Raw genomic sequence first — 27,576 nt, forward strand, 5'->3', positions numbered from 1 at the left:
AGCCGTTTGTTATAGTCGCAGCCAAGAGGAAAACTGATGAGGTAGTTTTTGTGCCAAATCAATGATCCAATAAAGGGTTTTAAGGCCGAGACCCTTTTAGAATACACCTTTGCCACATTTTGGAGACTCTGACTGAAGGCCTCGAGAGCCAGGATCTCAAAACCTCAACGTTTGGAGCGAATTGAGATTGCCAGCAAAGTCATTTTGTCCGTGGTGTGACAGCCTTGAGTCCGAATGGGATTTCTCAGTTGGAATGACCCAAAGAGGTCTGAGTTCTTCCAAAACAACAGCCCGCCTCGCTGGCACTGATGCGTGCCACCTTTCACCAACTCCTTTGCTTCATGGATCTCCAAAAGCTTCCTTGGCCACAGATGATGACTTCAAGGGCAGCGAAGACAGTTCTGATACGGAACCGCGGAACACAGGACAGAAACCGGTTTTCTCCCTCCCCTGATTGCCGGTCTGCTGGAGGGGAGCGCCGGCAGACTCTTCACATTACAGTCGCCGTTTTATGGCATCGGCGTGTTCCGTCAGATCTTGTCAATGGCGTTCACTTGCGGCGGTGCGGTTATTCGCTGTACTCCACGTTAAGATGCTCCGGTCCGGATTCCGCTCTGAGCCATCCCTGATGAGCGAGTCCCTTGGAAAATCAATCAGGATCGCTTATCGACTTGTCGTGTTTTATGCCCCGAGCGGCGCGCCGCTTTCAAGTGCAAGTGCCGCTTGAAAAACTTAACCTCGGCACCGAACCCTCAATCATGATTGCCACGAACGCGTTCTGCGTGTAATTCGGCTGGATCACATGGTCCGTGTTGTAAGATGTAAGATGGGCTAATTTAAAGCTTGTGGGATGTGGAGAAAATTGTCTTTTTAATCCAAAACGACAATCTTTGTTGCAAGAAACAGACGGCATGTAAAGTATTAGTTCTCGTCAATGTTTCCCTATCTGGTTACTCGGCATTGGCAAACATTGATGAAAAATCCACATGCACAATCAGCACCGGGGCACCCCAAGGTTGTGTCCTCTCCCCGCTGCTCTTCCCTCTCTACACGAATGATTGCACATCTCAACGCACTCGGCTGTCGAACTCCTGAAGTTTGCAGACGACGCCGCAATCATCGGCCTCGTCTGGCAAGGAAGTGGAAAGGCTGGAGCTGCGGTGCACTCGACACAACCTGGAACTGAATGCGCTGAAGACTGCAGACACGATAGTGGACTTCAGGAGGAATCCTTCGCCGCAGCTGCCCCTCACGGCGTCGGGTTCCTGGGAATCGCAATCTCTCAGGACCTGACGTGGAAGACTTCAAAACTCCATCCTCTTGGACCCTCCCCATCCTGGTCACCAGCTCTTTCAGCTCCTAACGAACAATGCACACTAAAACCGGTAGACATTCCAACAGGTTCTTCCCTTTTGCAATTTACTTCTTCTTACGATTCAACTGCAACGTGCTGTCATTTTTTTTTTTTTTTTTGTCTTGTCACATTTCTGCCGGGTAATATATTATATAATCATACTTTACTTGTGCACTCATTGCTGCGGTCTCACCACACTGCACCATTTGCACAACTCGAAGTCGCAAGCAGTTTGGTCCCGGACTGTTGCAGATCTGATCAGCTTATCCAAAAAAAAAAAAAAAAAAAATGCCCATCCGTGTGTTCGGCGGGTGCTCATCGACAAATCTGACATTGAATTCGGGTGTGTGTTTTTTTTTTTTTTTTTTTTTTTGCAGAAACTACCTGAAAAGGATACGTCGTCTTTTTCTTGGAGTAAACCTCCCAAAAGGTTGCGGAACCCGAACCCGACTACATTTCATACTTGTCATGTTTGGCCGATTTCATGAAAGGCTTGGAATGCTCACAGGGCTTTGGAAGAGCCCAAAAAGTTTTGTGTTTGCTGTGGAAGCTAAACTTTATCCCCCCCCCCCCCGCTTCCAAAACCTCGATTCGTAGGACCCCCGTGTGCCAAAAAAGCACCGCCACGGAAGACCATTTGAAAATGATCCTCGCACACAATTTACAGTCACACTACAGTAATTCCGCAACAATAGTGTTCCACGCAACCTTTTACTGGATCGAACTTGGAGCAGGATTCTTAGTCATCAGGATTCAGATTGGCCAATTACTTGGCTTAAACACCACATAACTTTTCCAGTACGCTTCGAAATGATTTTCACTCCTCGCAATGTAACACAAAATTGTTTGGCTTACAACAGAGACTCAACAAAGACAGCAATGATGCAGAATCAGCCTTGAGGTTTTCACCAGTATTAAAGGAAATTGACCCAAGTCTCCTCAGTGATTGTCTGTGGTGTTCTTTCCTTTCGGAGGAGCAGTACGAGCCATGTCAAAGTGCACAAAGGCGCAGTTGTTGCCGCATTGTCGGAGAGCACGGCTCGGTGGTTACGCTGGTCACATGACATTGGACGCGTGAAGGGTTATCGCAAAAGCAGGCAGGGCGAATAAACCAGAAGCTGCCGGTAAGGGTGGTTACGTGGAATGCCGAGGCCGTGTTGGTACCACGCACGTGCTGGGTTTTTGGGCGAGGGGGGCCGCAGTGGAAAGGGTGCTACGGAAATTACGTCACCGGTCTGCAACCCGTCGTCTTAAGTCAACGTTCGCCCCCCAACAGTGAATTGACCACCCTGGGATACGAGCGACTGTGTCTCGATTGATGAGATTTTTTCATTTTTTTCAGGGGCGATCCAGAAGGATGCATCTTCTTCGCTTTGAAGACCAGGGTCAAAATGTCAAAATTGAAAATAGACAAGTGGGAGAGACTCCGTCAACGCCCATTTGAGAGCTGCTTCGCCTCGTCGTATTTCAGATCGAGGCCACCTCACAAAGCCCGACAGCTGACATTTGCCTTAACGTAGACACTTCGTCCCTGAAAATGCTTTGCGATCTCACATACAGCCCACCCGCCCGAACCCAACTCGGCGGCATCTGGACTACCTCAAGGATCTCTCCAGGCCGGGCCACTAACGGGCAACTGACGCTCGGGCCGCAGGGACAGGTGCTTCCGAAATGCCAAAGACGGCGAGGTGAGATGCTTCAGACAAAAAAAAAAAAAAAGTCACGGGCTGTCTTGACTTCAGGGGCCACGGAAGCGTTCTGACAGCTGCGTGGAAGCAAGCGAGACCTCGACATGGGCTCGCAACTCTCTGAAGTGGGGGGGGGGGGGGGTCAAGGCTGCACACAAAGTCCATCCGCTGAACTACTCCTCTAGCTAAAAATATATATTCAAAGCTACGGCTCCCACAATAATGAAATTGCTCGTTCTATTAAAACCAAGAGCCTTTAAAATCAACAAGTTCCATCCTCTCGACCCTGCTCACCTGCAATACGTACAAGGAATTCCAGTTTTATCATAATCTCGCCTCTGATGAACTGCACTTCGCAAACGGACAATGCTTGCTTGAGCGATAACACACCCGTGCGCCTGATCAAAGGCTGGGAAGTCTTCCAGAATCCCATTTCTGGGCTTGAAAACGCTCATCAGGCCCTGACATTTTCAATTTTCTGAGGTAATTGCTGCGTTTTGTCTCAGCCTTTCACAGATAAGCCTTTCTTGCGGCGGGAATAACGCGCCAAAATCATTCATCAAAAGTCCCCGGCGTCAGATGGCATTACATTAAACCCTCACAACAGGATGGATTTTTTTAATATATATTTGCATAAAATACGAAGACGCTTTTGCAATGGACCAAATTCACTACTGCGTCCCAATTTCAAAAAAAAAAAAAAAAAAAACGTTGGTTTTGGGTGGGATTTGTAATCATTTGAAGTCAACTCAATGCAACGGCTCACTGTTATATTGTTACTGGGGAAATAAGTGTTTGTTTACCTCTCCGTTAAGCGTGCCGCGCACAATAAAGTGGAAGGGGGTGTGCTGGGGGGGACGAAAGAGCCGAAAAATCATTAACAAACGGCCTCTTGGAAAGTCAGAGAAATTGAAAACAGAGGTAAAAGGGGGGGGGGGGGGCTCTTCAGATGATTAGCAAAGAGGATAACGAGGACCTGAAATGGGTGAGAGGGTTACGATAAGCTAATCCTGATGGTTGTGACGGACTTCTTAGCTTTATGCCATGTTTAGAGCTAATAGGCAGTCCCGTCATTTTGCCATTAAACAACAAACCCCGAAATTCATTGCCAAGGCATTGCAGTACCTTAAACAACAATGTCCAGATCCAAAATCCAGTACACACTGAAATTCAATTCATTGAATTAGCAGCCATGTTAAGTTCCAGAATGCCTCTGATGTAATCAACGGCCCGCGTTGCCATTTTCAGGAGTATTTGGAGTCGCGACTTGACAAAGAACTTGCCGCGTTGCGGAAAACGGAGCCAAAGATTCAGCAAGTAAGCAGCGCCGGCCGGGGGAGTGCGCTCGACACGGGAGGCAAAGCGAGCGTCGCCCTTTTTGAATCAGACTACTGATGCGTAACAAGACGCGCGCTGAGAGGTGGCAACGGGGCTCGAAATACGGTTGGCAAAGCAGGTCTTTGGCTTGAAAGTCATGAATTTAAAAAAAAAAAAAAAAAAAAAAAGTTAAGGGAGTGCAGTGTATGCAGAGTCAGAAGAAAAAAAAAAAAACCTGACTGAGGAGAACTCCAAACGAGTTAACTTGAGTGATGAGAAATGTCAACTATGCAGAATCGCCTCAGTTGAAAGACTCTTGGGATTCCTCCACTGGACGCGGTACAAACTAAGTCACATTTTGTGGCTTGTGCAAAGGAGCCAAATACGAGAGGAATAAAAACGAGAATTCCAGTCAGCTGTCACGAATTCACCAGAAAATGGACTGGAAGGAGTCTTAAACGACGCTCGCGCTCAATGGAAGCAGCCAAAAGGACCGAGGGAGCCTCCAAGGAAATCAACGAATCAATCAATACTCGGGAGTCCAAAGAAATTCCAAACGTCCCACGCCATTGCATACCGAGATTTACAGGACGCGGCATTTATTAACCGATCACGTTTTCGGTGTCTCCTGTCATCACAAATTGAAATGGAAATTCAAACCTATAATTGGCGACGACGCGTCAGTGAAGGCGCACGCGTCGCTCGCGCCAAACGACGAGCGCGAGCAGCGGCCGTCCGAGCTTGAATGGCGCCTTGTGCACCCCCACGTGTCGCGCATGCCAGAAACCGCCACCGAGTGCGAGAGTAAAGGGAAGAAAAGATTTAAAAATTCTTCACCGGTACTGCGTCTTGCACTCTTTCCCTTATTTGCACATCCCCTCTTCGATGTGAATATCAAACATATCTTGTGAACGGCTAAATCAACCTCTCGGTATTTTATATCGAGTCGGGGTTTTGGGTCGCCGTAAGCATTTCATCTTTTGAAGCTTGGGGGGGGAGCATTACGAGACCGCAGAACCACACAGCACAAGAGTGCGAAGAACCGGAGGATTTATTTGCAGGGAAGTGACGAACATTCTTCCAAATGAAATACAGAGTATAAACGTACATGGGAAATAACAACAATGCTCTGAAAAGAAAAACCGGGTGCATGTTGCCAACTGGGCTTCATTAGCGTGAGCCCAGGTCCCAAAGGAGTCCAAACACATGCTGCCCGTAGACTTACAGGAGCAGGCCTGGAGACTAATTTGCAACCTACAGCGTCTGGCGAAGACATCCGATACCGGCTGAGGGCCAACTGAGAGGCGTGAACTTCTGCAGGCGATGCGGCGAGACACCAAAACCATCCCATCCCCAACCTGTTCACCGTCGGACCAGGTCTTACTCGGGTGTTAACAGCTCCCCAGCTGGTGTCTGATGTGTGTCATTTGCAAGAGTAAAGCGGCAACAAGGCCCTTCATTCTTTCTTGGGACGGGCAGCAGGTCTGAAGTGAGATTGAGTTTCGACCAGACGAGACGGAGACCGGCAAACAACATGGCGGCTTAGCTCACATACTGCGACGCGTTCGCCCGTCACAGACGCGCGAGAAGTTAAACCCGATCTTTGGGTAAAAAGACGGACTCGACGGTTCGAAAAACAGACGGCAACTTTGGAATCGGCGGGCCAATTTTCAGTCCCCACATGTGACGAGCAGTTGCAGCGTCGTGCCGTCGCCGCGTGCGTTTCAAGCGTTTCTCCGGGGAATGCGGAGTGTCTTCCCTCAGCAAAACGAGCATTCCACTGCTCAGAACTTTGGACGCCAGCCCTGCTCTAATCATCACTGGCGACAAAGCCCCCTCTTTTTAATTTTGAACGTTTGCTCTCTGCGTGACTGACTCAGCCTGGAAATCAAAGTTGCTGCTAATGAGCCCCCCCTCCAGAAAAATACAAGATAGGGAGGGGCCACAGGGAAATAAACCAGTTCTGATGAACCTTTGGCTCACATTTGACCTCGGCGGGGGTGAAGTTTGGCAGGTTATCGGTCCTAAACGATGAAAAACGTCCCCGTCACGTATCTCAAAGTGAAGAATCCACGAGGACTCGCCTGCAGCTCAAGAATTGAGCCCACTTTGAAGAGATGAAATGAAATTCTTATGAGCAGATGTAAAGCGGAGGCTTCAAGAAGTCTATTTCTACCTCTGCCAGCGGAGAAAATAAGCGAATTCAGTTCACCCGTTCATCCGAGATGAGATCAGAACTCTCCGGTTTAATCTCCCAGACGTGAAACGAGCTCATGTTGTCGTTTCCTCCGCGCCGCGGGATCGCCGCGCTCGTAAGCTCGTCCTTCGTCGTTTCCAAAATAGCCGACACCTGACGCGACAACTGCGATCCGGCGGGGCACGCCGAGACCCCGGTCCAGAATAAACGGGTCCCTTTTCAAAGCCTCACGAGCCGCCGGGATGCTCGTACCCCCCCCCCCCCCGGACGAGGAGCTATTTGAGAGCGATGACCTGTGACCCTCCCGCGCTTCCGCACGCTGATCACATCCCGCTGTGCGTGTTTTCATGTTCCGTATTTTGCAGCGGGAAACGGCGCTCGGGAACCCGTCTCAAGAACCAAACACCAAACCACCCAAGGAGGAGAGTTCAGGCATGACCAAAATGTACTCATCTGTCAATTCCGAATTAAATTAAGGGATAATACGTCGGCCGATTAAAAAGTACTGTCCGATTTTAAGATCGGCGTTGAGAACGGAAGCTTGCTTTAACCTTGGCCTCGTTGCGCCAGCCCGTCTCCCGTCGGGCTTCATTTACGCCGGCACGTGAGTCACCGAGTCCTCGCGCCACGCCGCATGACTCGATTTCATCAAATCGTCCTTGTCGGACGAGGGGGGAGGGGACGCTTTGGGCAACTCCAAGTGAAACTAGTCAATTAAGGTATGATTTGACTTCAGATTCACGTTTGGCCAGGGAGTGCACGCTACCGTTGCATTAAGATGGGGAAACAAACACAAAAGTTTCCACTTTTCATTTGAACATGCCAAACAATTTTCGAGGACGACCATCAAGAACCGCGTTTGTGTTTCTGACGGGTACACGCGCCATGCTTGGGATCCATTATGGAGTCGTCCTTCCCCCCCCCCCCCCCGGAGCTGTAGGGTGCAATGCTAACTTTGGCCTCATTTCCCTCATTTACAATAAAGCATTTTGTGCACCTTGCCAGGATTGTAAAACGCACTAAATGCTGACGAGTAAATGCCAACTTTAATGGCATGCCTACTAGTTGACTGCGATTCAGTTGTGTCACATCATTTTTTTTTTCTCTGGGCTCAATTATGACACTTTACAGCATGACTGGATTCAATCATAGCGGCCAGCTGGCTCTCCACACGCGGCAAAAAGGTGACAAAAACAGAAACAGCGTACGCTTGTTTTCGCGTCAAATAAAGCCGCCGACCTCCTTCGGTGAATGCCTTTGGAACACAAAAACGGGCTTTCATCACAGTTTGCCGACAGAGCCGGTAATTGGAGCGCCGTCTGCCTCGAGGCCGTGGCGTGATTTGCATTCTGGCCTTCGATCACCGTTGCGCCAACTCAAGCAGCCGCCGTCACTTGCGGGAGCTGAAACGTTGCTAGCTTGCGCCGCACCAGCCCGAGAAATGTCTCTCACGGGCCTGGTCGGTCCATTTGTAAAATAAAAATAATAATAATAATAAATCAGGGCCACGCAGAAATCTTTTTTTTTTGTTTGCAGCCCGGAAGTCGAAGGCCTGAAGCATCATTTGGGAGCCCGTGCAGAACGACTAATGAGGAAAACGCTTCAGGAAGTGACTCTGACGAACGCCACCGCAACGGTTCGCTCCAGTTCACGCTCTGTTATTGTGGTCTGGAATTATTCAGAAACAGCCTGGAGAGTCTCTTTGTTTGCCTCGATTAAAACTTCATGCTACGTCCTCGACAAACAAGTGACGAACAGCTCGAGACGAGGCGCAAATTGCTCTGGCTAAAATTAGCCACCGTCGTCCAAGGCACGGTACCTAACTTGGGTGGACGCAGCAAATCAAACGAGAGGCTTGGAACTGCAAAGTCTCTTCATTTTCACTCTCAGCGCTCCAGGAAAAAAAAGTTAGAAGCGTGGCAACGAGCAATCCAGATAAAGTTGAGCGGAATAAAAGCCTCGGCGCATGTCACAGCCGGGGTATTTCGGTTCTGAAGCGTCAGCTGCCAAATGAGCGCAAGAGGAAGAAGTCAAATACTTGAAACGCTTGCCCTAAAAACTCAAAACTTTGCATTCCTCCCAGACGAGGATAACAAGTGCGAACGGCTGCCGTTTATTTAGCAGATCAAGGGCGCCACTTGCCAACGAGACATCTCGTTTGTTTTTGCAGAAGTGGGAAAGGCGGCGAAGGCCACACAAGTGGTAGCTTGACGACTGCAGCCGAACCGGTAACAAACGGCTGTCTCCAAACCTTCCCTTCTGCAAGTCATCAAGTGCTTTGAATCAAGTCGGAATCTACTACACCCATCGAGTGATGCTTCTGGGTAGCATCCATCCAGTTAGAGATCAGACAAAGGTCCTGGCGGCTCCTCTATGATGGACCACTTTAATATCATCTCTGCGGCACCCGGCGACGGCTGAGCGATGCACCCCCCGCATTCGGCTACGTAAGGAGTTGATGGAGTAGACGATTAAAAGGGCTTTACGGCGGCCTCTAAATAACAGGTGCGAAGGATGGCCGACTCAGCCGCCGAACATCCTCGCCGACGCTCTCGGCGCCGGGTGCCGCGGATGCGGCGAGAGCGGGAGGACCGCCAAACCTTCGGCTCGTAAATCAAGTGTTTCTCTGCGGCTTGGGTGATGTTGAAAAAGATGACGGCGACTGAATCCTCAGCGAGAGGACAAGGTTGGATCATCTATCAGTCGTATGTGGGGGGCCACGTGCCTCGGTTTATACAAGCGCCGCAGACAATCCCCAACAGCCAACTAGCGCAAAGCAAAGTTGGCTCCAGATCGCTGATGTCGTCCGGGGTTGCCACTAGCAACAAGAGGGATGCGATTCGCACTGCGAGAGAGACGGGGAGAGGCGAGGCGAGGGCGCCGAGATGCCAAGCGGGTTTCGCAACAACACAGACGGCGCTCGAACCGAAGCCCCCGCCGGCATTCGCGCACCGCGAGCGAGGCTAAAAACGTGACAGTTGTCCGGATCCGTCATCCTCGGGGACGTGTAAATGAGACGACCTGCCACCCGAGCCAATAAAAAGGACAAGTGGGGGCCCTGATTAAACCGCCCCTCCATAGTGAACCCTCATAACATGCTGCCTCACGGACATGACGCCGTCAAACGCGTCCTCGCGCGACGGAATCATTGGAACGCGGACAGTGTCGGCCTTTCACTGGCCTTTGGCGTGAATGTGTTGCCATGGTGATACAAATATGAACGAGCGCGTCGTGAAGAAAAGAAAATGGTGTTTTGCGTGAGTTGGAAATGTGAGGAAGCCGTCATATCTTTCTTATACCGACACGGAACTATGATTGAGAAGCAAAAAATATGTGGCTCAAATGTATATCCCTCCAGGCTGTTTCGGGGCTTATCCACACGGCAACAACGAGGCACTCTAAATTGTCCATCCCAGCGCAAAGTCCATGTACACAGGCTAGCTGTCAAGTCTGACTTCAGAAAATTAACACCCCCCCCCACCTCGCTCTTCCCTCTCTCTTTGCGACACGCACACACTCGCAGCCGACAACGAGGCGCTCTAAAGCAGCCCCACCGGTGCAATATTCGGAAAGAAGATGGATTTTTGGGGTGTAATCTTAGCTAGCTAGCTTGCACCAGAAGCCGGATTTGAATTGTTAAGTGCCCCCCCCCCCCCCTTGAGTGGGTTTTCCCACATCAGAAAAGTTGTTTATTTTTTGGAACTAAGGCATCAGTTTGAGTTTGGACACCTCAAGCTGCCAGGAAATGTGGGCGGGCAATCAGCTGTAACGTCAAAAAAAACCCAAAACTTTGATGTCCATGGTCCTACAGTTTCAACAGGATTATTCCGCGCGTTTTGATTTTTAAACGTCAATTTTGCTCCAGTTTCTGTCCCGACGACGACGGCACGAGAGGACGCGACCAGATTGCCGCGACCTTGTTACAGTGTTCTTAAGCGCTCCCCGTGGGATTAATTCTATAATCCAGGATATCAATATTTGCACAGTGCTGCACGCTTAGCGGGAGGATTTCATGGTGCGATGAAAAAAAATAAAAATTAATTACACGGCGCGCACAAAGGACAGCAATATCTCGTAACTACACACACGCGGGACTTTGCAAGTCGCCATTTTTATTTCTTTTGTGGTTTTTTTTTTTTTTATTGCCGTTGTCGTCGACACCGATTGAAACGGCCACGGGATAAGTCAATAATCTGCCTTGGTTTCAAGCGACAATCACGTATTCCAGACAGCGCTAGCTTCATTTCCCTCCGTCGAAATCCTCCCGCGACCGCCGACACGGTCAGATTAGCAGCCAATATAATCGCATCCCGCTTAGCTCGGACTGTACCATTCCGCCCGCTAAAACGGGGGGGATGAGGAATCGCGGGGCTACTGTTTTTGCGGAGCACGCGTTCCCGGCTGTCGGTTCCTCCCTGGCGAAAGCTTTCCTGAAGTGAGTTTCTCTTTGAACCGATGGGAAAACAAGCGTTGAAGCGTGCCAAGTTATTTTCATTCAAGCCGAGTTGTCGCGACCGAGTGTGCGCAAGCGGCGCGGATCACGTTTTCTGCGAGATCGTTTGGGGTGAGCGGATCCCGCGGACTGATCCGTTCACCCAATGACGGCCTTTCCGTGTCGATCCATTTCAGTCTTGCCCCAAACTTCCAACCGGTAGATCGGCGCATTCGGAGAGTTGCGCACCACAAACGGATCTGGCGGTCCCAGTTAGTCTTTCCGATTGCCGCCATTTACACCTTCGTTGTCAGCTCTCGGGTTGCACTCTGCAGTTCCCAGGCTAGAAAACGGTACCGCGCGTTGTATACGAGCACAAAAGCGGCAAGCTGTGTAACTTCCCACATTGTAAAGCTTTCACCGCAAGCCTTCAAACCGGCGGAAACGTTCCCCAGCGGTTGGCGTCCACCACTCCCAGGGCACCAAAGTGTGTTTTGGCTCATAGGCGGGAAACTGCTGGACTGTCCCTGCAGCTAACACTCGCGTGTGCGGCGGTCCAACTTTTCGTACCGGCGCGCAGTATTGAGCCAAAACAACACAGCCATTACACGCAATGACACTTGGGACGAGACAAACGCTGGCATCCCTTTGGACCTTGTTTTGTTTTAAGCCATTTCAAGATGGTGGCGTGGGCACCGGCTCGGAGAAGTCAGTCATCAAAGTACTAATTTGAAAGTGTTGAGTTCACCGGGATTGCCTTTCGGGGATTCCAAACCACCAGAAGACTAATATCTCCACTCACATGTCATCTCAACAATGAAAAGAGAAAAGCTTACATGCACAAATTGTCAATCCAAAGTCTGGATTTGGACCAGTGCAGTAGGTTCAAGTAGAAATCGGCCTTATGAATGTACCAGCAGACATAATTGCCTACAAGCTCTCTTCGTAGTTTAAGTGTCACAACAGATGGGCCCGGATCTCAAGTTTCCTCTCGGTTTTTATTTTAGTCCCGCGTGTTGTCGTCTAGGCTCCCTCCCAAGTCCCAGCAAAGTTCCCCGAGGTCAAACGCTCGACCGAGAACCGAACGTAGCCGCTGCCGCCGGTTTTTGTTCGTCGCCGCCGACGTCAGCTCGCGCCATCCGCGGCATCTCCGCGAGAGCCTCGGGGGCTCGGCGAGGTGTCGACGGATACGAGAGCTCCAGGGAGTCCTCGGAACGTTTCGGGCACCGGCCGACACGACAGTCGGGCAAACATCCGACATCTCAAGTGTCTGAATAACATGTCACACACATGCCCGATGTTGAAGAACGACAGGAAACTTTTCACCCCGGCTCAGTCCCGATAAAGAGAAGCTAAATACATTTTTGTGAATTCAAATGCTGTGAGTTGCCTCGGCTGAAATGTGTCAATCCGATACCACGGCTAAAACCTCGTCTAGCCTCTTTCGTATGCTGACGCTTCATTTCATGTTTGAGCGGCAAAATTAGATCTGCTTCTCGCTTCCGGGAACTGGACTAGATTGGATTTCCCGCCGTCCTTTCACTCGAGCATTTCCCTGCACTCCGGGCGCTGGCCCGCGGCCGACGACGACGACGAAAGCAACTTCGCCGACGGACGACCCGAAGGGGGAAGATAATCATTTAACCGTGACTTTGAGAGGCCCGGAGCGTTGCTTGTCGGCCCTCAGGGGGTCCACGCGTCTGCGCATAAACAGCAAAATTTGAAGCGCACCCGGCAGGATATGGTAGCCATAACCTGCTGACACCCCTGGAGGGTAAACCGACAAAGAACAGAAGGAGATCTTTCAGCACTCAAACCGCCGCCCTCGTCTCGCCCGAGTCATCTGTTTTCTGTTTCTCGGCGCAGATCTTCAACACTCTCGCCTCGACTGATATATCAGTTCCTAACCCCCCTCGCGGAGGTGGAGCAGATGTGCACCTGTCTTTCGGGATTAATTCACCGTCTGCGGCCCCCGCAGCCTGCTTCACTGTTGTTGAACGCCATTACGGTCAATGAGGTGAGACCCGCTGTTAACGATAACAATCACTCGATCCAAAACGGTGTCCCCAAATTCTGGAAAAAAAAAAAAAAAAAAAAGTCCTACTGACGTGCCCTTCGTTGGCGTCGTGCGCCAACCCAAAAGTGGAGCGCTGGTGAGGAAATTGGAACTTTTGCCGAGCGCTAACAAAAGCGCTTTTATGCCCTTGAGCCGAACCAGAACTCCACCGCAGTGTTGACGCGTCATAAAATGTCATCATTTGGGAGGAAATGCTCCTAAAATAGGTGATAAACTCCTGAAAGCAAAACGCAGACAAAATCGTCAAGCGCGAGCCGGCGACTGCAACGGAACGCAGCCGACTCCGTTGGGTTCTCGAACTTCCTGCTTTTGGCTTCTGAAAAGAAGCTTTCAAATGCAAAAACTGCGAGAGGCCGCAGTGGGACATCTGGCCTCGCGCACGCCGCCACAAGCTTCTGGCACATTCTTATTTCCAAGTGTCATTCAGCACCCCCCACGCCTAACAGAGACCGCGTTGTTTCCGGGAGCGTCACTTCGCGAGCCGCGCCGACGTCCTCGGCTTCTCGGAGGACTGCGACGGAAGGAAGTCGGTCGGGAGGGCTATAAAAAGGAACTCGCCGCCGCCGGCTTGTTTACTTCAAGACGTCCGCTGACGATGAGGATTGGCCGTCTCGCTTTCGGAAGACGGCGCGCTCTCACCTTTCAACCGGACCCCCCCACCCCCCCCCACCCGCCCCCTTTAGCAAATTTATAGAAAAACAGCCCGGCGAGCGGACGGTTTTAACGAGCAGACCGAATCCCGGCAAAGCCTTGCGAGTGTTTTTCCACACACTTGCCGAGAAAAGAGTGCCTGCAGTTCTTAAAAAGGTGGGGGGGGGGGGGGTGCAGTGTACATACAGGTCGCATTCAGAAAGGGAAACTGTACACGGGATCAAATACTGTATTGTAATTTTGCTTTTGCAAAAACGAGTAAAATACCACAACATATCGCATCGGAGATCCGGCAAAACTTCCTGCCTTCCCTCAGTCAAATCGAACTTTGACCCCCTGCTCATCCCCATTAGAGCGCCCCGTTGTAGTGTGCTCAATAAGACCAGGATACCTGCTTTCAATCAGGATTCCCCCCAGGAAGACGGCATTCACCCACAAACAGGCCCCGGCTTTGATAGCGAGCGCAAATATTGGCTCCTCCGGGACGAGTCGCCTGCGGCCGAAAGCCGCGTCCGTCACACCTGCCGTGGCGGCGGCCATATTTACACCCGGCGGACGAGGCCGAGATCCGTCGGGTTCACACGTCGGCGCACGCTCGTCTCCGCCGGCTCCTGACAGGGCTCGCCGGCGAGGGGAGCGGGAGCCCCCGCCAAGGGCAAAAACCCCCGAGCTGGAATGCGTGTGCGCTAAGCACACAACATCCAAAACGAGCCACATGACCCGACTGACACGTCGGATACCCGAAGGCCTACGTGCTGTTCAGCCAGGCAGCATCCTGAAGCGCATTAAGTTCCATCCTTGGGCACATTTACCGAGCGGCGCCGTACATGTCGGATTTGAAATTCCCGTGGGGCTTTCGAGGCATTTTGTAAAGCGACGAGTTTGCGTTGATATACGTGGAGCACAAAATGAAAGTATCGTTTGAGCGACATGAGGAAAAAAAAAAACAATACGGCTGCCAATCGGTGAATGCTAATGCAGGGAAATTCCCCGTATGAAAACAATAAAGCGACTATTGTGCACAAGGGTCACTGAATAGCAGTGTGGGCATGTGGTGGGAACTTGGGGTGGGGGGGGGGGTCTCAGTCAGGTGTCAAAGGGCACTGGTGGGTTGAGATGATGAGACGCGGGTTCTGTGAGATGGCTTTTGTTCTGGGTTTGAACCCCACCCATCCACCCAACCCAGACAGAGAGTCATCAGAGGGCGCTGGTATTTCTGGGTGTGAGAAGGGCGCATGAATGCAGCACTGACGATGTCACAGAACAAAACAAAAAAAAAGATTGAACATGAAACTCCTCACTGAACTTCAACATAGTTCCTTGACGCAAAAAAAGGTCAAAAGACCTTTGTCTGAATGACAGTTCCTTGACAAAATGGCGGCAAAGCACTATTTTTGGAGGAAATGAAATTCCTCAGCTCACTTAGCATGTCGCACATACATCATTTCGCTTTATTGTCGCAATTCTCCACACGACTTATATCGTGACGTGAATTTCACCGCACACGAGCAGCCAGCCTGTGAACCCAACCGGGACACAAAATCCCGCAGGTTACGGAAGAAGAAGAAGAAGAAGAAGCACTCTCAGATCTCTCTTTGTTTTTGTTTGTTTGTTTTCTTTTGTTTGCCGGCCCTCCATTCAGAGTTTTGCCCTCCGGTTCCGCACGCGCCATAAAAGCAAAAAGCGGGGAACACGCGCGGCGCGCTTTTGAAAGCTGCGGGGAACGCGTCGCCGCTATTTCCAGCCGTCAAACGGAGAACTGGAGCCAGCGCAACTTCATCACCGGGACTTTGGATTGCATGACTGGGTGACCCTTGACCCTGCATGCAGCAAGAACTCTTGCAGATCAGACTCGTGGAACCTTTTTTTTTTTTAAACTCCCGACAAAACTCTTGCAGTTCCGCAAGATTCCTGGGATAGCCGCTGAACGGAACCCGACGGGGTTGAGGTCAGGCCTCTGGCTCGGCCGGTCCATGTTTGCATTGCGTTCTTTAAAATGTGAAAAATTTATTATGGTTGCTATTAGCTCACGCGGACTGGATTCTGGAAATTTAGATGCTCAGACCACTTTTTAATCATCAATTTATGCAGGTTTTGCGGCCTTTGACTTTTTGTGGGACTTGTTTGAATCTTGAGGGCCAAGACTTGAAACTTGCACGCGTGTAACTTAAGTCGCACTTTGCTAAATCACGCTTGGCATTAAAAGGCCTCCGGTCGGAGAACAGGGCGTGATCCGCGCTTCTCGGCCAGGACGGATTAAAAACAGTCCACGGATGATGCGCCCGGAGGATGTCGCAATCTCGCGACGCGACGCAAGAGCGACCCGAGCGCGAGCGATCCGATTGTGGAATCTGCCAAACGCTGCGCTGAGAAAATGAAAATGACAATAAACCGAAGAAGCCTGGATTGGGATCCGCACCCGAATTGAACTGGTGCGTTCAGGAGCGCACTTCCGCCGTGTACTTGAGAGACTGTCGCCAGCTCAGTCCCAATTTCCAAGAACCGCAATGAAGACCAATTTTTTGTGTGTGTGTGTGTGGGGGGGGGGGTGGACAAAACTGGGAGACTAAATGAGTCCATCTAGCGGTGGAAAGTGGGAAGCTCACGCGTCACAACAACATCGCGAGTGAGCCAGCCGCTCCGCACCTCTATGTTTAGGCCTCGCGGTCTCAGCTGTGCGCATCAGTCACGGCGGTCCTGCCAAACTATCGGCAACATCCGCCGTACGTGTCCTTGAACGCACCACCTTCCATTCTCTCAGACGTGAGCGCCATGTTTTGTCTTACCTGGGGGGCAGTTGCATTCAGGTGACGCTTGCCGGGCGCTCCGGATCTTGACAAATTGCTCGTAAGAACGCTGGGAGGGGGTACGACACGTTAAAACATTGTGACGTCGGCGTGGCTTCATTGACAAGCAACGAGCATGCGCAAGAGTGCACCTCACCTGGGCGAGCATCTCGTCGACTCTTTGCGCAATCAGCGCGTCCAAGTCGTCCGCGGGGGCGCCGCGCTCCAATCCCGACAGCCGGCGCCTCACGTCGGCGGCGTGGATGCTGAGCACCACGCAGAAGGCGACGGACGCCACGGAGCACAGCGAGGGGATGGCGCCGAGAGCCGCCCGACGCCGAGTGGCCACTTTCTTGCAGTCCATGGATGCGCCTCTCTCCATCGCAATCACGACGCGTTCGCGGTTCGCCGCCGGGAAAACTTGTTGCACCCCAACACGCACGCGAGCCAGCAGAGGAGCCAGTGAAAGCGAAGGCAGCGTGGGCACGCCCCCACCCTCGTTATGGCAACAACACGCCCCCAAACTCTCGTGGCACCCCGACACCGTCCACTCAGTCAATGCAGCCTCTCGACCCGCATGGCGAGACCCGTCCGAATTAAAGTCAGAAATGAGCCAAGTGTGGACTTACAATTACCCCGCCGACCCCCCTCCCTCCAATATTACCATCACACCGGGCATGACGCCGAACGATCAGCACGAGAACGCGGAGGCACACGTGATGCTAATGTCGATTAACGGTCTTCCGTTGTCGCTTTTGTTTTTCGGGCAAAATGTCGCCATCTGCTGGACACAAGATGCAAACGCTACCAGTTGATCACGACGAGGCTCTATTTCATAGTTTTGTTTTGTTTTTGTACAGTGACAAGTAAAAAAAAAAAAAAAAAACACTGCATATCGTAATCTAGTACGTGGGCCATTTCAGAATTGAAGGTCAAGCGCCAACATTTTCACAAAATAATGGGAAGAAACCAAGTATGGAAAAGGGTTTCTCGCATTCAAATCTCAGTCCTGCACATTTTATCAACAGTCCACCTTGCAAACATAAAAAAAAAAAAACTCAACGGGCGAGCTTCATCCTATTTACACAACAAACATCTTTTGCCGACAAGCGGAGCAAAAGTCGAACTCGGTGATTCAGTGCAAACAAAAAAAGTTGTTATTTTTTTCTCTTCAAGGGTGTTTCTCGCCACACAAACCGGAACCGTCAGTCCTCCTGGAACCGAATGTGCTTGTTGGCCTCCTTGGCCCGAGCCGTGATGATCTTCTCCGCTTTGGATATGAGCTGAAAGGAAGGATTGCGGTAGCCGTTCGATGAAAGCGACCCGCGAGTGAGGTGGGGCGGGGGGGTGACGCCTTACCTTCTCTGTGCCCCGCTTCTTCTCCCGGGGCCGGTTCAGCTTGACCTGCCGATCCACGAGGATCTTCTGCCAGTACCTCTGTTCGTGGTCACCTTTTGACAACAACACAACGGAGAAACGACCTCGTGTGGCTTGCCTGCACCGTACCCCCCCCCCCCCCCCCCCAGCAAACCCCACCAGCGGCAAGACCGGAGAAGAACAAATTCGTCCAGAAAACATCAAAAACATTTCGATTCCCCCCGGTCGGCCTCGGGAACCACATCGAGACGTCGTCTCCTCGCGAGGATCTGCGCGTCTGCCCCTGAAATGAGTCTCCGCAGGCGGCGGACCCCCGAGGCCCACCTGAGAGGATCTCCAGCCGCCAGCTGTGCGTCCTCTGCAACTCCGCTTTTGTGTCGCCGACGGCCCGCGCGTCCTCCGGGCGCCTGAAGCGCACGTAACCCTCGGCGTCGCCTTCCAACAGGTCCACGTACGCCACGGGCGCGATCTTGTCCAGAGCGTCCTGCGGCGAAAAGGAAAGTGTCCATGTGAGGATGGAGCCATCAATGACAACCGCCTCTTTTGTCAAAGTGTCCTCATCCGTACTTTGACCGCCTTCCTTCCCGGAAGCGCCTTGCTGTCCGTAATCTTCACGATGACGCCGCTGGTGAACTGCGGACCCTGACTGTTGGCTTTCTCGCTTGGTTCCACTGGAAGAAAAGCAAAACCCCTAAGCGCTAAGCGCGTACGCGGGCGACGCGGCGGAGCGGCGCTCGACTCACTCCTGTCGTCGCGCCGCCGCTCGTCGCCGTCCAGCTGCGTCATGCACTTCTTCAGGGACGCCATGCTGCGCTTTTGCAGCCTCACGTACTCCTCCTTGAGCTCCAGCCAAGCTTTCCTACCGAGACGAAGCCATTGACGGCTTTTAAGTGGCGAAACTTGCACGTCTGGGCACTTCTGAGACAAGGCAGCGCAACGTACTTGGACAAGACCCGCAGCGGGATGACCTCGTCCGCAATTTTAAGCTTCTCTTTATGCTTCTTCTTCCTCTTCCTCTTGGCTTTGACCAGCGAGTCTTCTTGGTTTTCTTTCCCGCATTCCCCCTCCACGCGAGGTTCTGCACATCACCCGCAATGGCGTCATTTCTCCGTCCCCGCCCCACCCCAAACATTTACCGAGCGGACGGACCGTTAGCGCTCTCGGGAACGTCTTCATCCGGGTCCCCGAGCTTCCTGACCTTGGAGGGTACCCCCGTTTCCGACTCGTCCGCCGCAATCGAGCGGCGTCTCTTTTTCTCAGAGACTTTACCCGCCGCCTCGGAGCGCTGCTGCTGCTGCTTCTTCTTCTTTTGCCGCTGCTGCCGGTCCGACGGCTCGGCTTCCGTCGGCGCCGCTTTGTCATCCTCGGCCACCGTCTTCTTTTTCTTCTTCTTGCGCTTTTTCTTCTCCTCCTCCCCACCGCCCCCTGCAACGCGCACAATGGCAACAAATCGAACGGAAACGGCCGCTTTCTGCGCAGGCGGATCCCACCTGAAGGCGGATTGTCCGCATTCAACCGGATGGGCTTTCCCTTCCTGGTCTTGGGGAAGATTCCCGCTTTCCTGGGAGCATCTTCAGGAGGATTATTGAGCATCTGTATGGCAAAAGAGCGAGCACATTTTTTTTTTAATTTTTGTTTTCCCTCCTCATAAAGCACATCGGTCACTTATTATTAACAATAACAAATCACCTCGATGGCTTTATTTGCTTGTTCGGGGTTCTCAAACTCCACAAAGGCGAACCCTTTTGAATCGCCGGTGGATTTGTATCTGGGGATGCTCGCGTAGACGACACTTCCGCATTTGGAGAAGACCTTCTCGATCCAGTTGTGGTTTACATCCTTGGGCAGAAGCTCCTAAGAACAGTCGAGTTACCATGAAAAATGTGTGCTTGGCTTGTTTACACTGTGGCAAGCGCACGACTGGAATAGTTTTTGCTCCATGTGATGGATTAACTTGGGTCATTTCAACCCAGGAAATTAATTTATGATTGGGGGGCGGGGCGAGGGGGGGGGGTGTTTACCACATAGACTGTGCGGCTGTCCACGTCCACCGGCACCTCTCCAATGGGAAACTGCCGTCTCACTTTATCGCCCTCTAGATTCACCTGAAATATGACGGGGGAGAGATATGAACGGACTATTATGAACGCATTGAGCACTCGCTGTGGGTCACCTCCACCACGGAAGAATCCTTCAGAGCCCTGGCGATCAGTTTCGTGTCGCTCGTCAGCTTCTTCATGCGGTTGAAACTCGCCAACACGCACAAGTCCACATCTGAGAAGTCCCGAAAACAGGAATTAAAAAAAAAAAAAAAACAAGATCAAGCAAAGAAGAAGAAGTGAGATGAATTGTCAGGTGTAGGAGACTCACAGCCATCGTCCGACTCATCGATGAGCTTTTTCAGAAAGCGGTCCTTGTGCAGGTTGACGTCTCCGAACCAGAACTCCACTTGTTTCTTCACTTCGCCCAGCAGCTGCTTCACCCGGGATCTTTTTTTCTTGTCCGTCTCTTTGCTCTGACCTCCGTCCCCTGTTGCCGTTGTCGAATCGTTCATCCTTCCCTTTCCCTTCCAGAGCCCACGTGAGGAGAAACAAACAAACAAACAAACCGACAAACACTCAAGCGTCCAAGATTGATGCAGAGTTAGACTCCGGACTTTGTCATTTAAAAACAACAACTTTGCATTCGTAAAACGCACATTAAAATGCTATGGCGCACAATTTGCGCGACCGAAGGGGCGATTCAGTCCCCTTAAAAAACGTAGCGCGGAAAAACAAAAGTAAGAAGGATGCACGGATCGTCGAGAACTCATCGAACTCACGGAAAACTGGCGTCGCATAAATTACGTCACACGTACGCGCCAGCATCATGTTCCCTTTTTTTGTCACAAATCTTTATTTAAATGCATCGCAAATGCGATAACAAGATTCCATTGTACATATCAAATAAAAATGGGAAATAAACAAACACGCCAGGGGTCGCAAGTAATGATTAAAATGAAAAAAATTGTAGTGGGAGCATAATTTTAAGTTTTTGACACTTTTGACAGCTTTCTTTTTTTTTTTGCCAGCAGGAAACAGTAAGAAATGCAATGAAAATAAAAGTCAATGCTGCAATATCTGTGACATTTTTGTGATAGTAATAATTGAATAAGCTAGAAGCATATCCAGTAGACGTATTAAATATATATATTAAAGGTTAGCCAAGTAAGCTAGCCGCAACGTTTCAATAAACAAATCGTCGTGAGGCACAACTGTAGAGAAGACGGATGGATTGTATATTCGCTTTCATAATATTTACCTCTTTTTATTGTTTTATTAAGAAAAAAAAACACCGAAAACGTCAGGGTTGTAAAAGGAATGTGCTTCATTTTATTCTTTTACAAAGTTGAGATCAAGTCACCAACGGGGGGCGCCCTCGAGATGTACATCAAACAACAATCGTCAATACGCGACTTCAAATGTAAAACCCAACCTTGTTTATTTACAAAACTATACACACGGAGACTCATGGAAATAAATAAGGCAAAAAATACATATCTACACAAATGAAGCGTGTACATGATATGACGACAGTTCCTTCTCATAAAATCAAACAATTGAGCATCAACTAAAAGCCAAGTAGTCGCCCCGTTCTTAAACGTGTTGCACTAGTATCACAAAGTGCCCATTTTGCTGAATAAATAACAAATGATTAAATATGTACGAAAAAAGAAAAGTGAAAAATGACAGCAATGCGGACGCTCCAATCTTGCTGTTTTCCGACGTTGTGCTAGCTTTTCCGCTAATGTGTCGCGCGTGAGCCAAAAGGGAGGAATTAGAGTCAAAGGAATTAAGGAGACGTGTCACGACTAAATGTGCAAAAGCATTGTTAAAAAAAAAAAGTGGTTAAAATACATATCTAGAGAAATCATTTGGAAATCACCAGGCAAAATAGTTCAATGTAATGAAAAAAAAAAAAAATCAACATGGTCAGACTTCAGTTGATTTCGAGTGCAAAAAGTCCCCCCCCCCCCTCCTATTTTTCTTCAGTCATGAGTGCAACCCCAGAAGGAATCCCCCCCCCCCAACACACACACACGCACACACACACACAACATTCAGTTCTAGCTCCTGTCTTATTCAATTGGAGTTTTTTGTTTTTTCCTTTGGCCGAGACGAGTCGCCCGGGAAGACGTATCGCAAAAGTTTTCCAGTGGTTATCACATCACGTCCGGTATGAAAAGGCCCGTTGCGTGATGCAATCCTCCGGTAAGCGGTCCCGAAGCCGACGGTCCCGGCGCCCGACGTTCCCCCTCGTCCGTCAGGTGCCGAGGCAGGAGTGGCAGCAGCGACTCTTAAACTGCGGCAGCATGCACAGGTCCAACTCTCGCACCTTCTCACAGTACCTGGTGCTGTCTCGACACTCTCGGGCTGCGGTCATCAAAGCGGCGTTACGCTTGTCGGGACACTCGCGCGGCGACGTTCGAACGGCTCACCTCGCCCGCAGGGTGCCGTGTTGCAGCGCTGCCAGCTGGGCGGACGAGGCCTCCGCACGCAGCGGCGCTCCCGCGCCGCCTTTCCGCCGTTCCGCTGCGCGCAGACCACACGGCGCGACTGGAAGCCGTGTCGGCCGCAGGTGGCGGTGCACTGCGTCCACGGTCCGACCCGCCACTGCGGGGCGCAGGCGTCCGCCGAGCAGTTCCTCGCCGAGCTCGGTCTTGGAATGGGAACACGAGGGAGTGGAGAAGTGAATCCCGGCGGAGGGAAACATTCCACCGGACGGTTTGTTGTTTACCGTCGGAGGCCGCCGCACATCCCGGAAGGGACCTCGGTGCCGTTTCTGTCTCGGCAGAAAACGTGGCGGTACTGCGCTGCCGAACTTGACCCCGCGCATTGACCGTGACACTAAAACATCCGAAAAGAACGACAGGAAAACCGAGAATCGATCGGAATGGATTTGTAATTGCTTATCAGTGAATCTCAATGTGAAATTCGAGCATTTCTGGAGGTGGTCCTCTCATTTTCTCCACTTTTGAGTCAGGAACCAGAGTTTCAGGTGACCCAGTTCTTCATCTGATTTCTCGAGAATAGAAAATGCTAGAAAAAGCCATTTCCCTGCTCAAAGAAGAACGTGTACACTTTCTTTGATCAGGTCAGCGTTTATATTTTGAGGGTGTCAAACCGATGTGCTGGTTTTAACCATAACAGAGTATAAGTCCCATTTTATGAAAAAAAAAAAAAATGAAATTGGGTCGGAACCGCAAAGTGAGGGACCACACCCTTTAATTTCTCCGTGACTTGGTATTATATTTGGATAACAGGAGTGGACTTACCACCCCCCAGGTGCTTGTGGCCCAACTGGCGCAGGGATGAACGTTACATATCCTGGCATCCGAAGGTCTCCGCCCCGCACTGGCGCAGCGCTGGCGCGCCACCTCCCTCGACCCGCTCTCCACGCAGCGCACTCGTCTGGTCTGGGAGCCGCCGCCACAGCTGGCCGAGCACGGCGCCCACGGGTCCGCGCGCCAACTGCCGGGAGAGACTTTCCTGAGTCCTCCAATCGTTCCGAAACCCAAACGGTGCATTTCCGCCGCCGACCTGCTCGCAGCCGGCTGGATGCTGCCGTCGCTCGGATCGGGGCAAACGACGGGGCCGCTGGCTCGGACGGCTTGGACGCAGTTCCTTCCGCTGCCTGCTGAAAATACAGTTGACGGGACTTCATCAAGAGGGGGGGGACATGGAATAGCTTGTCCCGTGACAGCCTAGTTATCCTTCATAACTCTGAACGCAGCAGCTTATCCTCTTTGAAACCTACCCCCCCCCCCGAGCCGTCTAATTGTTATCGTATGGGTGAGAAAAGCGCCAGAACGTGAGGAAAGCGGCGGCGCAGTCACTTTGATTGGAATCCAGAGAGGTCGCGCGTGGTCACGCCTCGAGGAGAGCTGGGATAGTGAAGCTCTGGAGGGACTTGCGCTTATGGCACGCACCGCACATTCCCCACCACTGACTAAGCCAGACCAGCCGCTGCTCCGCGACCCAGTAAAAAAAAAAAAAATGACTCTGCTCCACACTGCGCGAGTGCGACTTCCCAGAATTTCCGAGCTTGAGTCGGAAACGGAGACAAAGCGCTACCGCCTGAAAACAAACCCCCGGGAGGATCTGTTACTTGCTATTTAAACTTAGCAGGGTTGTGGATTTTCACCCGCAATCTGCAGCCAAGATGAGCGCGACGAGGTCCCGAGTCGATTCCTTGCGGTGCAGGTGTACAGACCCTCATCCGCCCGGTTCGGGGACCGAATCTTCAGCGAGCCGCCCGGCGATATGTCGATTCTGCCAGCGCAAAAGATGTCCACTCAGTTCAATCTTTAGCTCACCTGCAATTTTGTTCACGACTCGTCAAGTCATACCTGCTGTCGTAGCGCAACCGTTTTCCATTTTTGGTCCAGGTGAGGGATGGTTCCGGGGAACCGACAGACTCACACTTGATTTCCAAACTGGCGTAGGGCTTCCGCAGCACTACCGGCGCGCCTATACTCACCGTGACATCGGAGGACAACACCGTCGCAGTTTTCGGGGGGCTCTGGATGATCACCGGGCTTCTGGACCTGGTTGAGTAGCTTTTCGTCTTTGGTGTACGCAAAAGAGGCCCTTGGGCGGAGGCTGAATCCATTTCTGGGTTTTGATGAGTTGACTCATTGGTTTGGTAGTGGGACGGGGTCAGCTTGCTGAGCAACAGAGCAATAACTTCCTCCCCTTGTCCTCTGAGGGTGTCGATCTCATCCAGCTTCTGGCTATCAAGAACGACAACATCGGGGATATCCAAAGCGCCCCGCCGGTCTTCCGAGGCGGTCTTGTTTTTTGCTGCCTTGAGTTGCAGCAAGCGTTGGACAACGTGGTCGTACCCGGTAGGGAAGAGGGACAGCTCCCGTACCCTCTCCGCCTGCGGTCTGTGCAACCTCCGCTCGGCACCGATCACCCGTAGGTCTAAATGCTCCTCGGCTTGGCCTGCGACGCAGGTGTACCTCCCGCCGTCAGAATTGCCAACATGCTGGATCTTCACTAATCCCATCGGAGTCGCGGACAGACCCGGGAGACTCCCCGGAGGCTTTCCTTCTTTCAGCCATCGGATATTTGCCTTTCGGATGTGGCGGGTCGGACAGCGCAGGACCACACTTGTCCGAGGGAGCAGATAGGCAGCGCCGCCTACCACCAAATGGACCTTTTTGGTCGTCCGCCACTGGATGTACACATTCCTCTGCGCGAGGATGGCAGGGCTGGGGTTGGGTGAATCTGTGACGAAAGACACACTGCTTGAGTTATTTTCTCGACAATCTTCCACCTACAGCGCAAAGACGGTCGCTTACTCTTGCAGAGCCTCAAAGAGCACAGTCGGATCCCGGTGGGTCGCGCTAGAGAGGAGCAATTGCTCGGATGGACGGTCCGAGATCGTCCATCCTCCCCTTGTTTCCCGCAGAGTGCTTCAAGCCTCTGCATACCATTTCCACAGGTCACCGAGCACTGCACATGATGACCACGCGCAAAAATGCAACCTTTAGCTTCGAACTCAATGGTACTCCGTACCGTAAGGTGCCATTTTTATGGGGGTTCATTAATACAATCTATCAGTACCGCTTGGTGGGATTGATTGGACCTACCTGGGACCAACTTGTGACCCACTGAGGTGGGCACGGCTGTTCTCCGCTACACGCCCGCTGGTTTGGTGGCATCTTTGAGGGACAAAACGTGTCCGGCAGCTCCAGGATTGTCCCGTCAGCCAAGCGCTGCTTACACAGAACGGGCCTCCTTTCGACTCCGTCGCCACAAGGACCGGAGCACTGCAGCGACAGCGACGGAGACACGAGCGTGAAAGCGTGACGTGGTCTTCTCGTCTTGGAGCTACGCATTTGTCGTCTTACCTGCCCCCATTCCGGCGTCTCCCACACAGGAGGGCAGTCAAAGCGGTTGCAGGCCTGCACGGGGTTCGGTTTTGGGTCGCGGCAGTTTTCATTTGGCAAAATCTCCGAGGTGCTGTTGTCCTGAGACGGCGGCCCGAGAACGCACGCCACGGTGCGGGACCTCAGGCCGACCCCGCAGGAAGCGGAGCACTGGCTCCACTCCCCCACTTCCCACCTGTGAACAATATTTATTATTGACCATAATGCCAAGTTATGCATTGACCCGGTTCCAATGTGAGCCCTCCTTCTGATTTTTCTCACCCTCACATCAAGAACCCGATGAACTAATCCCAGTTTCGCGTCACGATTTGATGCTAATTTAAACGTTTTCATTTCCAAATGATTCATTGTTAGTCCGAGCCCCCGAGGAGGATCGGGAACGGAGCACGGTTCAGGCGTTCGGCATTAACGTTATGCTTGTGTTTCCTCAAGGGGAGGACTGTCCAAAGAGTACCGCTTAACGAGGAGGCCTCGGGGAGCGAGCGGAAGGCCAAAGGAAACACATCCAATACGGTCCTTGTTGTGCCTGAAAACACGTTTCAAGGCCCGCGAAGCCCGGCTTCCGGCCTCCCTCCGTGTTTGCTGACAAGAGGGAGCGCCGCGAAAGGCGTGAAGGCCAAACGGGCGCCGTCAGTCATTCAAATTCAAATGTTATTTCCTATTCTCGGCGATATGGTTGGCAATCCATCTCTGTCTGATTTATTCAAATAATGTCACGGGTATGCGATGGGATTCTATTCATGACGTGTTTTCTCACAGTCAAACACTTGCAGCTGTGAGACGAACGAAGGCAGAGGGGCTCTTGGCAATTGACGTCCACATCCCAGCTGTCATTGCACAGTCTGCGAAAACCAAACGCGTCGGTGCCAAATATTTCAACCCGTTGCCTTGAGGCTTTTACCTCGGGGGGCAGGGCTGCGTTCTGCAGTCCTGCAGGAGTGGCAGGGGCCTCCCGGTGCTCGCGCACCAACTCTGGTCCGCTGCCGCCTCCCTGGTCTGCTTGTTTAGGCAGATCACCACAGCCTCCTGCACACCTGAGCTCCAAACGCACGTGACAAAAAGGATTCCGGTTCACGGGCAGTCCATGTGAGCGACGGCGGACACAGGGAAAGTTTCCTACCTCCTCCGCAGCTCTTGGAACACTCGGTGAACCCGTCATACTCCCACTCGTGCGGCCCCTCCTCCTCCCGGTCCTCCCCCTTCTCCGCGTCTCGGTCGTCGTCGCCTTCCGGGTTCCGGCAGGGAGTCCGGTAGCAAACCCGGTCCGTCGCAGGCTTGACGCCTTTGCACTCGTCGTCCGGGAGGTCGGCCACAGTCCGCGCGAAGGAGAGCAAGACCTGGCACTTGACGGTGCGCCGCTCGGTCCCGACGCCGCACGTTCTACTGCAGGGCTGCCAAGGACCGGGGATGAAGCTGGGAACGAGAGACGAGAATCATACAGACCAGCTGTCTCCGACACGTCACTTGCGAGCTAACGGTAGCTCGATTCATTACTCGGTAACAGCGATCTAAATTCCCACCCAGTCCAAATCAGTTGTGTCCCGCCCGTTCTTGGGATCAAAAGCTTGTCATTCAGACACATGACTGGCTAGACCATGAAGAGGTTGGCAAACGTTCAGCCGCCACACTCGCCGTCAATCCAATCTCTCGAGGAGTGCGCACAAAAAAGGATTTGGGGGGTGTTCAATCACGCTGCTTTCAAAGTCATCCCTTGAAGGCTCCCCGCTATTTCACGTTTAAACGGGCCGCCGTCCGTGAACC

The 27,576-nt window shown here is 51.9% G+C and overlaps 3 protein-coding genes across 7 annotated transcripts in view; all 3 read right to left on the minus strand.

Moving 5' to 3' along the window:
• The window catches only part of LOC133494405 (collagen alpha-1(XXV) chain), a 59,840-nt gene extending 42,615 nt beyond the window's left edge, over positions 1 to 17,225 (minus strand). The window contains exons 1-2 of the mRNA XM_061808203.1: positions 16,660 to 17,225; positions 16,503 to 16,572 (exon numbers count right to left, since the gene is read on the minus strand). Of these exons, the coding sequence (XP_061664187.1) occupies positions 16,503 to 16,572; positions 16,660 to 16,884 (295 nt within the window). The 5' untranslated portion in view covers positions 16,885 to 17,225. The remainder of the gene's footprint in view (positions 1 to 16,502; positions 16,573 to 16,659) is intronic.
• A 181-nt stretch (positions 17,226 to 17,406) lies between these two features.
• On the minus strand, positions 17,407 to 20,749 carry larp7 (La ribonucleoprotein 7, transcriptional regulator). 2 transcript variants are annotated; one of them, XM_061808201.1, is made up of 12 exons: positions 20,250 to 20,748; positions 20,053 to 20,153; positions 19,901 to 19,984; positions 19,569 to 19,733; positions 19,370 to 19,472; positions 19,029 to 19,304; positions 18,822 to 18,957; positions 18,623 to 18,738; positions 18,447 to 18,550; positions 18,204 to 18,363; positions 17,862 to 17,953; positions 17,411 to 17,785 (listed from the first exon to the last, which is right to left on the minus strand). In XM_061808201.1, exons 1-12 carry the CDS (start codon positions 20,431 to 20,433, stop codon positions 17,708 to 17,710), a joined length of 1,599 nt encoding a protein of 532 aa, XP_061664185.1. In that variant the 5' UTR covers positions 20,434 to 20,748; the 3' UTR covers positions 17,411 to 17,707. The 2 variants fall into 2 exon arrangements, with proteins under 2 accessions (XP_061664184.1, XP_061664185.1); XM_061808200.1 differs by having other exon boundaries at positions 17,407 to 17,785; positions 18,447 to 18,738; positions 20,250 to 20,749.
• Positions 20,750 to 21,227: 478 nt separating this feature from the next.
• The window catches only part of adamtsl3 (ADAMTS-like 3), a 32,418-nt gene continuing 26,069 nt past the window's right edge, over positions 21,228 to 27,576 (minus strand). For 2 of the 4 annotated variants that reach the window (XM_061808194.1, XM_061808199.1), the window contains 11 exons: positions 26,936 to 27,228; positions 26,717 to 26,849; positions 25,777 to 25,990; positions 25,516 to 25,695; positions 25,225 to 25,378; positions 24,268 to 25,150; positions 24,063 to 24,190; positions 23,194 to 23,555; positions 22,656 to 22,765; positions 22,357 to 22,577; positions 21,228 to 22,291 (listed from right to left, as the gene is read on the minus strand). In XM_061808194.1, coding sequence (XP_061664178.1) covers positions 22,182 to 22,291; positions 22,357 to 22,577; positions 22,656 to 22,765; positions 23,194 to 23,555; positions 24,063 to 24,190; positions 24,268 to 25,150; positions 25,225 to 25,378; positions 25,516 to 25,695; positions 25,777 to 25,990; positions 26,717 to 26,849; positions 26,936 to 27,228 — 2,788 coding nt within the window. In that variant the 3' untranslated portion in view covers positions 21,228 to 22,181. The remainder of the gene's footprint in view (positions 22,292 to 22,356; positions 22,578 to 22,655; positions 22,766 to 23,193; positions 23,556 to 24,062; positions 24,191 to 24,267; positions 25,151 to 25,224; positions 25,379 to 25,515; positions 25,696 to 25,776; positions 25,991 to 26,716; positions 26,850 to 26,935; positions 27,229 to 27,576) is intronic. The other 2 variants (XM_061808198.1, XM_061808197.1) reach the window with 2 other exon arrangements.

Source organism: Syngnathoides biaculeatus, chromosome 21, assembly GCF_019802595.1.
Source record: "Syngnathoides biaculeatus isolate LvHL_M chromosome 21, ASM1980259v1, whole genome shotgun sequence".
Lineage (NCBI taxonomy): Eukaryota > Metazoa > Chordata > Actinopteri > Syngnathiformes > Syngnathidae > Syngnathoides > Syngnathoides biaculeatus.